General features: G+C 41.0%; 1 protein-coding gene across 1 annotated transcript; it reads left to right on the top strand.

Annotated features, from left to right (window-relative positions):
* The first annotated feature begins 2,373 nt into the window (after positions 1-2,373).
* TMEM263 (transmembrane protein 263) lies at positions 2,374-12,270 on the top strand. Its single transcript, XM_065679648.1, has 3 exons — positions 2,374-2,497; positions 5,029-5,098; positions 9,609-12,270. The coding sequence occupies exons 2-3, from the start codon at positions 5,035-5,037 to the stop codon at positions 9,893-9,895; spliced, it is 351 nt and encodes a 116-aa protein (XP_065535720.1). The 5' UTR covers positions 2,374-2,497; positions 5,029-5,034; the 3' UTR covers positions 9,896-12,270.
* Positions 12,271-14,498: the final 2,228 nt, after the last annotated feature.

The following is a 14,498-nucleotide window of genomic DNA, read 5'->3' as shown; positions in this document are numbered from 1 at the left end:
TCAACTTTTTACATTCTTTCCCTGAAAGCCTTGTCTCTTTTTCCCCCTCTGGAATGGGTATGATTGCTTCCAAGCCAGTTTTGCTTTGTATATAAATCTGAATTTTGAAACTTGGCTTCTAAGCAGAAGGCTTGTTGAAATGTCAGCTATGCTCTTGGTTTTTAGCTGTACTCTTTCTACATGCCTGGATTTGCTTTTTCACTTTAGTGCTGTTAGCGTTGACTCTTCCTACTTGCAGAAGCTCAGTCAACTGTTTCTTTTGCATTAACTAACTGAAAAGCATGTTTCCATGTCGGCTGTGCTCTGAGGGTTATGTCTGAGAGAATTAGTAGCACTGAGCACTCCCACCCATAAATGTTACAAGCCCTAGTCCAAGGTGTAAAGCAGGGAAGCTAATAGGGGTTACTTGTGCAGCTTGAAAAGGGGTACCCTGAAGAGCAGCCATGGGTGGGATTACCTTTTTGGCTCCATGCTTGTTTGTTTAATTTGGAGAGCACAGCACCACTGCTCTTTCCAAAAGGAATTCCTTAAAGTATCACCCCTAAAACAGTTATTTTCATGTATGTGAAAGACATGAAGTTTATTTTGAAGTCTGCAGCTGCTGGAAGAGGGGAAGGAGAGTCATGCATGTGGCAAGGACTGTTTTGTCTTCCATCAGCTCCGTAGCCAAGCTTTCTAACTTCATAGCTGGTGGTCAGAAGGAAGATCATTTTTTTTAAGGTGGACTGAGATGAGGGAAGGTTTGTTTGCAGTTGTCAGGTGAATAGTTCCAGCACTGTCTGCTGCTGCAGCAGCCTTCTGGAGCAGCGTTATGCTGCCAACTGAAGTTGGCCGCATCCTTGGGTAGGTTCATTGCTACCCGCAAATGTCTGAGTAGTGGCATTGAAATGAGCCAGTTTTTACTGGCTGCTGCTTGGGCCAGGTTTGCTGTGCTGAAACAGTGGGGCTTTTTGTTTGTAAAGTCAGAAAGGCATCAAGAGCATCATCTGAAACTCAGGAAGCTGCACACACATCTGTAATGGCTAGAGCTCACTTCTCAATGGAAGGCTAAAAGTTTACACAGATTGCTGTCTAAGAGCTGCAGACTCATTAAGGAGAGGCTGTGTCTTAACATTAATTATGACACTGTAGTAAGCCTCTTGACGGCATGTAGAGCAAGTAAATTGTTTCCATTGCCCAAGAACACAAAAGGAATTGGTGTTTTGGTCAGTGAGATAAATCTCTTAAAATTCTGGTGTCTTAAGGCCATGCCAAGTGCGCTTCTCCGTGAGCATGGGGCTCCATGTATCATTCCCACCATACGCCCATGGCAGATAATGTGGCAGTGGATGACCATAAGATGTCATTAACCTTCTGCTTTTCTCATAGGTGTATGCGGGATACTTGTGTGGAAACGCCTAACTAGAAATCTTCACGAAGGAATATATTTGGTGAGAAAACTTTATTTTAATCAGCTTTTATGTGAACGTATGTGTGGCTGAAGTGTTACCTCCAGAGCTTTCTTAGGCTTTTGTTCAGGGTCCTGAAATAACATTCATGTTATAAATGGCTCTTAAAAATCCTTTCCCAAACCAGTTCTTTCTTTACAATTGTATAAAAGTTGGAAGTTTCCTGTATATTTCATATTCTGACAGTATGAAAGTGTGTTTTCTTCTTTAAAACCAATCGAAAGAGTGACTTCCTTTTTTTCAAAATTATTATTATTCTACTTTTAGTATGATGGTCAATACATATGTTAATGCATTGTTAAAGATGAGAATTTATCCCTAAACTCTTGAAGGACTGGCACCCTCCTAAGTGCAGAGAGGGGGGAAAAAGCAAAAAGTAGTTTACATGTATCCCTGTTTGAAATGTCTTTTAAGATCTGGGTTTGCTTCCAGTTCTTAACATAAGAAAACAACACATCTGCACAGATGAAGAAGGAAACTGGAGAGTGCCACTGGTACGCTAAATGTCTGCTTCATGAATGTCTATGAGTTCTGCCAGGACTCTTGGAGGTCCTACCTCATTCCATGGGATCATTAAATGGAGGTGTTAAATGAACCCAGTGACAGAAGACACTGAATTTGGCATCACTGGATGAAGATGCTGAAGTTTATTTTGCATTCAGGGTTCAGGCTTCTGACAAATCTTTGCCTTGTTGCATGTGTTTGCATTGCTGGTAACAATTGTGAGTAGTTCAGTGCCTGGGGAACATTGAATCTGCAGCTTCCCACTTAAGTTTCCAAAGTTTGCTAATCAATACTGTGTCTGAATTACCCCAATTCTCTGCACAATTATCTTTGCACCTCCACATCGCTGCCTCAGATGTCAGCTGAGTTGTAATCTCTGTTGGGTCTGATAAATTTTGCTTTCTTCTTTTGTGGGGACATGCAGCAGGCAGTGTGAAGAGAAACCTGCCTTAGGATACGCTGCAATCTGGTGACCAGGGGACTCTCTTGCAAAGCGGAACATAGGAGCTTGAATCTTAACAGACAAAGGAGGCATCAAATTGTAGGTGAGTGCCTTCACCTTGATGGTATTACATAGGGAAGGGTTTCTGGTTTTCTAACTCCAGTTTTTGAAGGAAAAAAAATACGTTCCTGCCATCTTCATCTGAAGACTGGATGAAGTCATCTGCCAGCAAGCAGTTATTCCAGGTCTTTGACCTCCAGTCAGCAGAAATACTCACCTTAAATCTCTGGAGGGGAGCCAGGTTTAAAACATGCTCCTGTAGTATTTCCTGTTCACCAGATATGCTACACCTTGTCTAGCACACAGGATTTTGGATCGCCTTTCAGAGGCTTTTAAGTCTCCTGAGGTGTTAAATTGGATACAGGGATGCATGATGCAGGCTGTAACCTAGATACCTGAAAATTTTCTGCTGAAGTGCCTTTTTTTGGAAGCTCAAAGAAGCAATTTCATCTGGGTTTCTTTTGGGAGCTACCTGCTGGCCAGATACAAATGTATTAGTGGAGGTAGTTCTTCGTAACAAATACTTTATCTCTGGCTTAACTCATTTGTGTCTCCCGTGAGTCTGCTTAAGAACCATTTTGGTTGCTTGCTTATTCCTTTGTTTGAAGTAAGACTTGCTAGGCTGTGATTTTTGTTTTACTTTTTTTTAGGACCTTCCCATATGCAGCGAATAAACTCCTTCCAAATTCCTGATCAAGTAGCTCACATGTTAAGTAGAAGCATAGTTGCTTCATCTTTGTACAGATGTTTTGATCAGTAATGTCAAGCCTGTCAGTTTCTTACAGCATCTGGCTTCTCTTTCTTAGAGTACCTGATATTTTTGTTTCAAGTTGGCAAAAAAGCAACAGCCTACATGTACCGTCACGTAGTGAGGATGAAATCCTTGTATTTCTTCCAGCTTGCATTATGCAAAGGTGAATGCAAAGAGGTCATGTAGGACCTGAGTAGGGTCCTTTCCCAGAGCCTGACTGCACTCCATTGCTCCCTGGGATCAGTCGGGCCTTTTTTCTTTTCTTTTGACTTCCTGATTTGTGATGAAAGAAAAGAACAAGGAATTCCATAATTGATACTTTTTCAAATTGCCTCTTAGCCCTCATGCATTTAGTCTTCCATATTGATGGGTTGCCACTCACTTTGCTGTTTCTTAGCTTCCATATTTGCGTTTGTGGCTTTTGAGAGGTACTTGTTCAGCATTGCCATCAAATCAGCCATCCTGCAGTAGGGTGGTTGCTTGCTTTCCTGTTCAGCTTCTTGTGTAAAGGTACCTGCATTTTCTGAGTCGTGAACTGATACCCTCAGTGCCGATTGTGAGGACTCTTTAATATTCAGTTTGGGCTTGCTTCTCATCCAAAGATCTATCATTTAGCATGTGGGTACCATTTTTGACTGTGATGCTTTGATTTCATAATTGCACTATGAAGGTTTTAGCTGCTGTTTTCCAGGTGAGGCTTCCCACCCTCGTTCTGCTTCTGCCTCCTCATCCCTTCTTCAGATCCCAGCTACTGCTTTCTCATCCAGAGAAAATAGGGAGAGATCTGGGCACAGCAAGAGAGGCTGGAATTATTTTTGAGGTGATCAGTGACTTCTGGAAGAAACTGAATGATTTAAAGGTTTATTCAGGGCTAAGAGAACCAAGAGGTCACTGGCAGGAAGATAGAAGGGTGCTGAGTGGTATAATGCAACTTGGTTTTCTTCTTTTCCTGACCTCAGTGTCTGCTGAGGAGGGAAAGCAGGATTTGCAGGAGGGCTTGGCAGAGGAGGCAGGACTTAGCACCAAGGCACGCTTTGGTAGGGGAGGAAAGCAGGAGGGAAACCTGGACTAGATACTGCTTTCTTCCCCTCCACAGAGAAAATGCAGTAAGCAGAGCTGCTGACTTGAGCTTTCTCCTGTGCTCCCCCTCAGTGTCAGGGACTGCTGATCTAGAACTGTCCTAAGGAAACAGCAGGGTTTCTTTTGTGTAAAGACATATTGTTTCTGAAATGTTTTCATTGGGAAGTTTGTGTAGAGTTAAAATGGTCTAGTTCTGCTGCTGTCACCACACCATGTATGAAGTACTGCTACAGCATAAATGGAGGGGTTTTGTTACAATTCTTACATCTTGTTTTCATGGCACTTACTCAAAGTTCAGCTGCAAGGACTTGTTTCTTTAAACTACTGCTTTCCAGGTACTAACAGATCTTACAGTCAGGCTGCTGTTTTTCTAGTGCCACCACCTCTATGATCACTAGGCTTTGCTTTTTTAGTACTTAATCATGAGCTGGTTTATAGCAGCGTCTGTTTTGGTTTCACACTGGTTTTCTACCTGCTTTTTAGGTTTGAGATGTACTTGGTGGGGTGGCAGCTCTCACCAAGCCTGCTGACCTGCTGGAGGGCTCCCTTCTTCAAGTACTGAGTCTGGTTGAAGAATGCAAAAGCACAATTTGATAACAAAGAGCAGCAGTTTGGCAGGAGCTGCTGTAGCTTATCTAGGAGTTCCTTTGCTGTAGAACTTAAACTACATGAATTTTGGGTACACAGATTACATTTATGCTTTGCCAGAAAAGATGTATAGCATATGTGATTTTCTTTTTTAGGCAATAATGAATCAAACGGACAAAACCCAACAGGAAGTCCCATCATACCTTCATGATGAACCACCAGAAGGTATGTATTAGTTTTCGTAATCTGATTTCTGTAAATTCACAGAAATTCATCGGTTTTCTCTTTTAAAAACACATCTGCAAGCTGAACACCTTAACTTTCAGTTAAGTACAGTAAGCAAGCCAGTCCTGGGATGGGATGAGCCTATTTGTTCATTTCACGCCTGCGTTATCCTGATGGCAGTAAGACCACTGAATCTAACTTGGTAAACAACTGTACTGATAAATTACAGAGAAGATGGGCTGATCCGGAAGGACATAATTTGCAGATTAGTTTCCAGAGATGTAGATTGGTCTGCTGTTCGTTATGTGAGGTGAAAAGAGCCTGGCTTTGCTTTTGGACACCTTGCTGAGTTCATAGTGCCTTTTAAACAAGATGTGCTTAAAAATATATGGAACTTCATTACTACTTTTGAGACTCTTTTCCATCATACAGTTAACTGTGGTTCTAGCTGTTGAAATAATCTCATGGTTTCATAAAAACAAACCCACTCACTCTTGACTTCACTGGATGGGTGACATCTTGGTCTCCTGAACGAAATGAATCTCAAATTGGATATTAGATCTGCAGAGGAAGTGCAGTTGCTAATGAGCAGAATTCCTTTCCAGACTGTGGAGCAGCAGGACTATGAAGAGCCCTGTTTGCATAATGTGTCTGGAAGCATACTAGATCAAAAGCCATTCTTGGCACACAGGTTGTCTCTGTTCTGTCTTCTCCTGCTTTAAGACCAAATGTGTTGGATATGTAGGTCTGTGAATCCCATTTCCTTCTCAGCTCTTCAATATGTAATGGCCCTTTAAAGCTCTGTTTGTTGGTTCCGGTTTTTATTTTCCTCAGCTTTTATATATTGTATAACTGAACAATTTGCTTCAGTTAGTGCGTAATAACTGTTGTTCAAGTGTAGCAGAAGGGGTTGAAGCAAAATAGCTCACTCTATTTGTAACTATTAGGCAGGAAACACAAGTACAAGATGACAGGAAAAGTGGCACAGTGGTTCTTAAGCTCTACCATCCTTGAACTTGTTACGGTATCATGGTGTGAGGACAGAAGTCTTTTCTGCGTAAGCTCTTACAGGGTTGTCAAGATCCCAGAAGCATTTCTGAAAGTAAATGCCATGTTGGAAGACTATGCCCTAATGTGTGTTATCTTCAAGTCTGGCTTTTAAGGCACCTTTTTTATTTTCCTTTTGCTTTAAACATTGAATTGTGGTTTATGCATGTTAAACCTCATGTATAGAAAGTGAACAGTGGTCTGACTGATAAACTACAACTGATTCTTGGGGAAGGTAGTGAAATAAGTGGGCATTTTTTATCTTCCTAGAATATTCAGGTGGTTCAGAGCATGAGAGCAGAGTCTGAACATCACTAGATAATGCAAGGTTTTGTTTAAAATTTGTGAGCAATTAAGGCTGATTTTCTTCTGCACAGTATCTTCTTTCAGTATGACAAGAACCAGTTTGAATATGAGGACTAAATAGATGAAGAAAGTTGGTGTAGTTAAAGGGAGCAGAATGAAACACAACTCATCTTAATAGAAATGCTATCTTTGAGAAGGCTTTTTCCTTTCGATTCTGTTTCACATGCACTCTTGAAGCTTTATGAGCATAGTTAAAATGTTGGAATACCCTTGAAAAGCCCTAAATATACAAGGCCTTCATATGCGATATGCTTACACTGTCATATGAAGATGGCCAAACATGGATGGAAGGCATTCATGTTTGCAAGAAGATGGGCTCTCAGAACAGGCTGCCAAAAAAATCCTCAGAGGAAAGGCTCAATTTCAAAACTAATTTGCAGTTTTTCATAAAGATATAATAGTTCCAGTTTGTCCAAATCCCACTCAAAGCTTACTGCCCAAAGGCTTTAAAGCCATGTATAAGTAGAAGCAACTTTTGGGCTCATGCTTTCTATGAGTAGTCCTAATGCTTTATATTTGCAACCTAAATTCATGCAAACTCTTTTGCTGTTGGACTCAGCAGGAAGCTGGCTACAAGGTAGCATGATCCAACCTCTGAACAAGGAACAGGTGTTATTTTCTCCCTAAATTTAGGAATGGTCTGGTTTACCTTCTTTTTCATACTGGTTAGGAACAAGGAGAGCAGGAGTGCATATCCTAGACTAGAAATCAACCAGCAGTGAAAACTTTGCAGCTGCAGGACGTTTATTAGACCTCATGGACAGTGCAAACAGGAATGAAATGGGAATGTGTCAGCCACAGCCAGGAAGTTATTAATGCACTAAGTCGCAGTCAGTATTGACACTTGTGAGAGTAGATGTTGTCCACCTGAAGTAATGTGAGAAGCAGCATTTCAAGATTACTTTTGTTTGTTGTTATTTTTCGGGTTAGCTCTGGGTGGGTTCTTTCTTGCTAATATCACCTCTGACTCACTGAAATCAGCTCTTAAAATTCAGTGTGATAAAGCTTTATTCACCCTGATGATAATGATCCAGTTAGGTGGAAGTGAAGCACTTTCTAAGTTTTTTACAAGGTGTGGAAGTCTGGTCACAAGAATCTTCAAATGAGTAATACCTAGACAGTGGATTTTATACCAGGCTCTATATACTCCTCTGAGTGTTACTCCTTAAAGGCTTTCTTTATGTAAATAGAAATTCTGATCTGTTTGAGTTGGCAGCGTGCTTTTGCTGGAGATGTCCAGGTTGAAAGCTGCTGGCCTAGAGTGAACCAGACAAGGGTATTACTTAGCTTTAGGTAAAAGACTGTCATTCATATTTGTAGTTTCCATGGCCCTTTCCGTTATGTATATCAGTTTCTTTAATAAGAGACATTAGTGTAAGCTGGAAGCATTTTTAGTACTTTCTGCTCCCCTGAGCTGCACTGTTCCTCTGGGTACTTTTTTTTTGGTCAAACTTGTAAGAATTTCTCTCACTTTGGCATCTTCTGTTTGAATTATTCAGGGCACTCATATAGGAACCACACTTCTAATGAATTCCAAGTCCTGGATCAGTCCTGGCATTATCAGAAACTCACTGGAAGTGCCTGAAAAGTTGTCCATCTTGTAGTAGATGAGTGCTGGGAGGTGACTCTTGGAAACTGTTTTCCAAATGCAGGTGGTTGGCAGTCAGGGTACCGGAGACTGAGACCTGTTGCGTTGGTTTTCTTAAGGCGCATCACAGTGCGGAGTGAATGTGGTGACGGAGGCGGGATACAGGTCTCTAGTGGATCTAGATCTTGATTTATTTTTTTTTCCCATGCCCCTGTAAACTTACCCTCTTCCAAGCATGTTCTTTCTGCTGCTGACTCCCTCACCTCTCTCTTTCAAGTTTGTTTCTTCCCTGCCAAACCCAGTGTGGTTCCACTTGCTCTTTTCTTGGTTCTCCCTGTTGTTTTTCTGCTAGAAAGGGAAATGTATGTGTTAAATCCCATATATTATCTACAGGTAGCTAGAAAATACAGAATACTGTGGAACTCTTCCTTGCATTTATTAACTGTCTGTCTCTTGCCATGGTTCAATCTGAAACTTTTTTAAAGAAGGGTTTGGGGTTGGTGAGGAATTGACAAGACAGAAGCTGAAAAATCCTGATGTGTCCAACACTGTTGTGGAGACCAGAGATTTCTCAAGGTTCACACTGAAAACACCTTGCAGAGAAATGTGTCAGGGTGACTGGTTTCTAGGTGCAGTAGATGGTATTTTCTTGTGTGCTTAAATATATCATTAACATACTGTTTCATCTTCCTATTTTGTCTTTGACAAGTAGATGATGCTTGTGCAGTAGCGGGGTGTGGGGCTGCAATCTTAATTCCCTTTTCAGGCAAGGTACAAATGTCTCTTTAGCATTTCGAAGCCTATATTTAGAAATATGAAGTAATTACCCAACTATTGGAAGGCTAAATGCCGAATTCTGTGAGTCTTTCTTATTACTGTAATACTTTACATTATTTTGAGGCTTTGTAATTGTACCGTAAAATATAGAAATTTATTTATACTGCAAGAGACTGTGCAAAATGCAGGTTAAACATAACATTAAAAAGAATATATTTATGCGGTCAACAGCATGCAGAAATCCCATGGCTTGTGATTTGGTTTTGTGCATCATATTGGGACTTCTGTTGGGAGCCTTTAACTCCTCATAATGATAATGCCTTTGGGGACCACTTTTGGTATTTTGTAGAATCACAGAATGGTTCAGGTTGGAGATGATCTTAAAGCTCATCCAGTTCCAATCCCCCTGCCATAGGCAGGTATACCTTCCACTAGACTGTATTGCTCAAAGCCCTGTCCACCCTGGCCTTGAACACTGCCAGGGATGGGGCAGACACATTACTATGTATTATTTCTTACTACGTTATTTTTTTTTATTATACATTATTATGTATTTATTATTGGGAAATAAACCCTTTCTTTGTTACATTTCCATAATTTCATTTAATGAGCTTATTTGGCCATTGGACTCCTCCCTCCCTGCTCCTAATTACAGAAAAGGTCTTGCTGGAAGAAAATTAAATGTTTTAATCCTAACTCTGTGATTGATTTCATTGTTGCTTCCTCCCTCAGGTTCAGTAAAAGACCACCCGCAGCAGCAGCCTGGCATGCTTTCTCGTGTGACTGGTGGCCTCTTCAGCGTCACAAAGGGAGCTGTTGGTGCCACGATTGGGGGTGTTGCTTGGATTGGAGGGAAGAGCTTGGAAATTACTAAAACAGCAGTTACATCTGTGCCTTCAGTGGGAGTGGGGCTAGTCAAAGGAAGCGTTTCTGCTGTAGCTGGAGGTGTTACAGCTGTAGGATCTGCTGTTGCAAGTAAAGTGCCTTTAACGGGAAAGAAAAAGGATAAGTCTGACTAAATCCAAAACTGAGACATATTTGATTCTCCAGAATATTACAACAGTGGCATTAAAATCTGCTCAGATTTGGACCATGAGAAGCCATGTGTCTTAGACACTTTATCTTCTAAAGAGTTGTGCAAGTAACTCTATTTCATCTGAAAAGGACGGAAGAAGCTTGGCTAGCACGGCGTATGAAGATTCATTAGAGCCTAGATTGAAGCTTTGTATCTGGTGAAATGTTACACTTGATAACTATAGAAGTAAGTGTATCTGAAGGGATAATACATATTTGAATATTCATTTACTGTAAGTCTTTTGCGGTTTTGGACTAAAATGTGAACACAAACTTGGTAGTCTCTGCTGTACCATCAATATGATGAGATACCATTCACTGTTCTCAGTGGTTTCCACATCCTCCTGCTAAGGATCCTTCAGCTGTGTAATGGCATTGTTGGATGTGCCTGAATAGTTTGGGTTATGAAACTGTATTTGCAGGCAGCGTGTAAACTCCCAGTGACTGTTCTGCCCATGCATACTGGAGCAAATAGAACTGGTGTGGTGCAGAAACTGGAAGTCAGAGTGGAGATAGAAGTGAGAAGGTTCAACAGCATGGTAAAAGGGATCATAAAGAGTAAACTAATAATGCCTTATTAGAGAAAAATATCTTTTTTACTAGGTGAAGCTGTCTGAAGAACTGTCGTTTCAAATGCAGTTCACGTATGAGTTTTGGACTCTCCTTATGAATCCTGGTAACTGAAACCTTTTCCATTTTTACTGAAACAAGATTGCTCCATCTCAGGTGTATTTGCTGGCAAGCGAAAACTTGCTTCTAATAAACTTCTAAACACTAGAAAAAATGATGGTTTAATGGAAACTGGGCTGATGTTTGTGGTCATCTGGCACAACTGTCTGACTTGAAATGCCTTTGTGTAGTTGGAAACCACTGAAGAACTGGCAAAGCTGTAGTCTCTAAACTCCATGATGCACCAGGTTAAGTTTCTTGCTCTGTTAAAGCAAATGCAAGGATTTTTTCACGACATCTTTCTCTCATTGCATTTTGATGTTTGAGTCAAATGTATACTCTTATTTAAAAGAAACCAAAAAAAGTAGATGGGGCCTTAAAAGAAAATAGAGAGAAACATCATCCAAGTAACTTGTATACTGACAGATTCCAAATGCTGACACACCTCCAGTGGGAACATCTGTAGATCCTCTGCAGTGTGAGGGGAAATGCACTTGGCACAACACAGCTTGAGGTTGCCTTAAAACAGATGCTGTTGGTGATCTTTTTGTGTACTGACTTTGCAGATAAGTAACCTCTTCAGAAGCCCACAGAAGGTGGCTGTGTGTGTTGTGTATGCAGTATTTTCTACAAACTTGTGTTCCTGCACAGAACTTCTAAGCACATAAGCTTCCTTTTTCAGTTGCTGTGGTTGTTCAAGAAGGCTATATAGGGAGACTTTTTAGATAAGAAAAAACAATCAAAACATATCACTTATCTAAAGCTTAGTCCTTTTTTCACAGATGTTGGAAGTGTACTGTGTGTAAGGTATGGTACAGTAGTCACCTAGCCTTTCTGAGCCATTGGTACTTCAACTACACTCCAGAGCAACTTTATCTGGTATCAGTAATTGTATATGTTGGTAGTACAATATTTGTAAGCATGGGGATTTGGGGTGGTGGGGAAAGCAAAAGCCCAGTAAATGGCTTTATCTGCTCCTTTTGTTAGATGCACCAGCTGCTCAGCTCCAACCTGCTGCAGGGCTGTGGTAAGTTTATGCAACAAATGGAAGACTTTAACTGTTTTTAATTGTCAAAGCTAATCACACAGAATACAGTGCAGTTCAAGAATGCCTGTTAACTCTAGAAGTGAGCTAGCTTGGGTATCAGAGGCAATGTGGCTGCAGCAAATAATGTGTGGTCTGCTGCTGTGCAGTTCCCAGTGTAGACGTATCCCCAGAGTGCTACCGCTGAACCCTTGGAGTAACCTGTTTGGAGCACAGTTGCATTTGTGACACTCACCCAAACCCTTCCTAATAGTTTGCTGAAAACAAATGAACTGCTCATACCCCTTTTTTTATGACATTCTCTAATTTTTATACAATGAAACTTGCTGCAAAACAAGTATGGTCTGTGAGATAAGCAATGTGAGATCTGTAACAAGCTGCCGACACACTTCATGATGTTTTGTTCTTTATATATCTTGTAGTTATTACCTCTGAATCTTGTAACTGAAACACTTCAACATGGCTTATGGTTTGAGTTTTCAAAAAAAAGCTTTGTCCTGTATCTTGCATATTTTCCATTCACTTCTGAAACTTGTTTTGTCTTAAAAACTTGTTCTGATTCTTTCCTGACACTTGCGAAACATTAAATTGTTGCTGTTTCAGACACTTGAAAGCTTCCTTAGTTTATGTGTGGAGAAAGGCATATTTGGGTAAAAAATCTTCCCACAGTATCATGGCCTGGTGTGTCTTTTAGCCATATCTAAATAGTGTCAACCAGCTATTAACAAAAACTGTAACTTCACTGTGTAGGCTGTGCATAGACATGACACAAAATCCCTTTGTTTCCCCTGGGAACTGAGGCTTGAGGATACCCATGTTTAAGACTGTAGTAAGTTGAATGGCAGATGGAACTGGTATTTTCAGGGGAAGTGAGCTGGTTGGGTCTTGGGGTTGTTTTTGTGCTGGTTTTATTTTACCCTCCCTTTCCCAGTCCCCATTTCAAAAGGGGAAATGTTCCTGAAGACTACTTGTATGCCTGACTGCTCACCGCGTAATGGACGGCTGGGCTTTTCCATGCCAGGCTTAAACAGTTCAGACTATTTCACTTCACTGTGCGTAACAGCAAGAGGTGAGGAAGCAGATTTCAGCAATATAATGTTTTGGTAACTGGGAGCTTCCCTGAGTTTTTATTATAAATGAATCCTGGGAGGAAGACAGAAACGGGTGCCAGGCAAAATGTTATGAAGGACTGAATGAATTTCATTCTGCTGGTAGAGAGGATCTTTCTGCTTATACTTTTGTTTTGGAAGGGGAGGAGGCGAAATTGAAACATTGAGAATGGAAGATGAGTTGGTGGTAACTCAGGCTATGACTTAATGATGGAAGTATGTCCTTCCTGTTTTATCTGTTGCCACTGGAAATAAAATACTTTAAATGATGGGAATAAGCTGTTTCAGGAACTTTACCTGCAAAATCGCTGAAACTAAATTTTCAGGGAAAACACTCTTCAACATCTTGGTTTCCTTTTCATCCTAACCCACTGATGGATTCTGTGACTGAGCATTAGATTGTGTTACCAGTAGCTTCAGAGAGCTGAAATGCCCCCTTGCGTTTGAGGGGAACGATGTATTTGAATTCAAGTAATACTGTGGTCTGCTTAGCAGCTGAGCACTGAAGGACAGTCAGAAAGCAACAGAGGCAAGTTCCTGTGGATTTTTAATATGGTTATCTACCCAGTTAATTTTTAAAACCCAATAATGTGGTTTGAAGAGTCAGCAAAGATGTGGTTTAGTAACACAGCCTGACTTTCATTGTGCTTGTGATACATGCCCCTTCTTGAACTCTTGCTGCTGTCATATGTGCTAGAAGGGCAGCGTTTACCCCCACAAACTGTTGTCACGTCCGCACTTGCCCGTATGGTGGTGAGTTTTAAGACCTTCAGCTGTTGCAGTCTTGGCACTGCTCTAACCAGATGTTTCTAGCCCTTTCCAAGCACCTGGCAGATAATATGGCAGCCTATATAAAATAGTCACTTTGCAGCCCACCCTCTAAACAAGTAATTTGAGGCACTGGAATGGGTTGCCCAGGGAGGTTGTGAGTGCTCCATCCCTGGCGGTGTTCAAGGCCAGGTTGGATGAAGCCTTGTGTGGGATGGTTTAGTGTGAGGTGTCCCTGTCCATGGCAGGGGGGCTGGAACTAGATGATCTTGAGGTCCTTTCCAACCCTAACTATTCTATGATTCGAATTTAATACCAGCTTCCCTCAGCAGTTTAAAACTTCTCTTTAAGAAATGGAACTCTGGACTTGCTGCCAAAATGTCTGTTAAAAATGTCCTTGAAGAATGGCCTGCAGTGAGGGGGAATGTGTAAATGTTTTTTCTCCTGCTGGCACAAGGGAATGGGTATGGCATAGTCACTTAGGAAAGTCTTTCTGAGAAATAAAATCACTGATCCTAATTCTATTGAGATGATCGTCACCGATGATACTATTTTATATTACCATCCACAGCCTGTAAATGAAAATAAATAGAATCTCTCGAGAACTTAAACTCTGTCAGATAGTTACTATTTTGAAAGGCAGCACTTGCCAACAATTACCCTAGGGTGTTATCTGAGAAGCAGTGCCACCCATATATTTAGAAACTATGGCAGCTGTTTGCAAATCTGGTAGTCATTTTTAATCATCAGTGGTTTACAGGCTAGAGTTTTGTTACACCTGATGAAAAGCATGACTTTTTCCTTTGTCCTACAATCATCTCAGACTCACTTGGATCCCTCTCTAACCCTTTCTCTCCCACAGCCTTGCTAGATATTAAGAACTAGATAACAGCAATAAATGTATTTCTTTCTGCCCCAAGCCTTTTGCAAAAGGAGTAAGTTTTGCAGTCTCAGAAA

Source organism: Lathamus discolor, chromosome 1, assembly GCF_037157495.1.
Source record: "Lathamus discolor isolate bLatDis1 chromosome 1, bLatDis1.hap1, whole genome shotgun sequence".
NCBI classification, from domain to species: Eukaryota; Metazoa; Chordata; class Aves; order Psittaciformes; family Psittacidae; genus Lathamus; species Lathamus discolor.
The sequence above is the reverse complement of the archived record's forward strand: the minus strand, read 5'-3'. Positions and strand labels throughout refer to the sequence as shown.

Coding starts and splice junctions, on each gene's coding strand:
- TMEM263 (XM_065679648.1), top strand. CDS start 5,035: ATGAATCAAACGGACAAAACCCAACAGGAAGTCCCATCATACCTTCAT. Junction 5,099..9,608: donor TCATGATGAACCACCAGAAG/GTATGTATTAGT, acceptor TTCCTCCCTCAG/GTTCAGTAAAAGACCACCCG.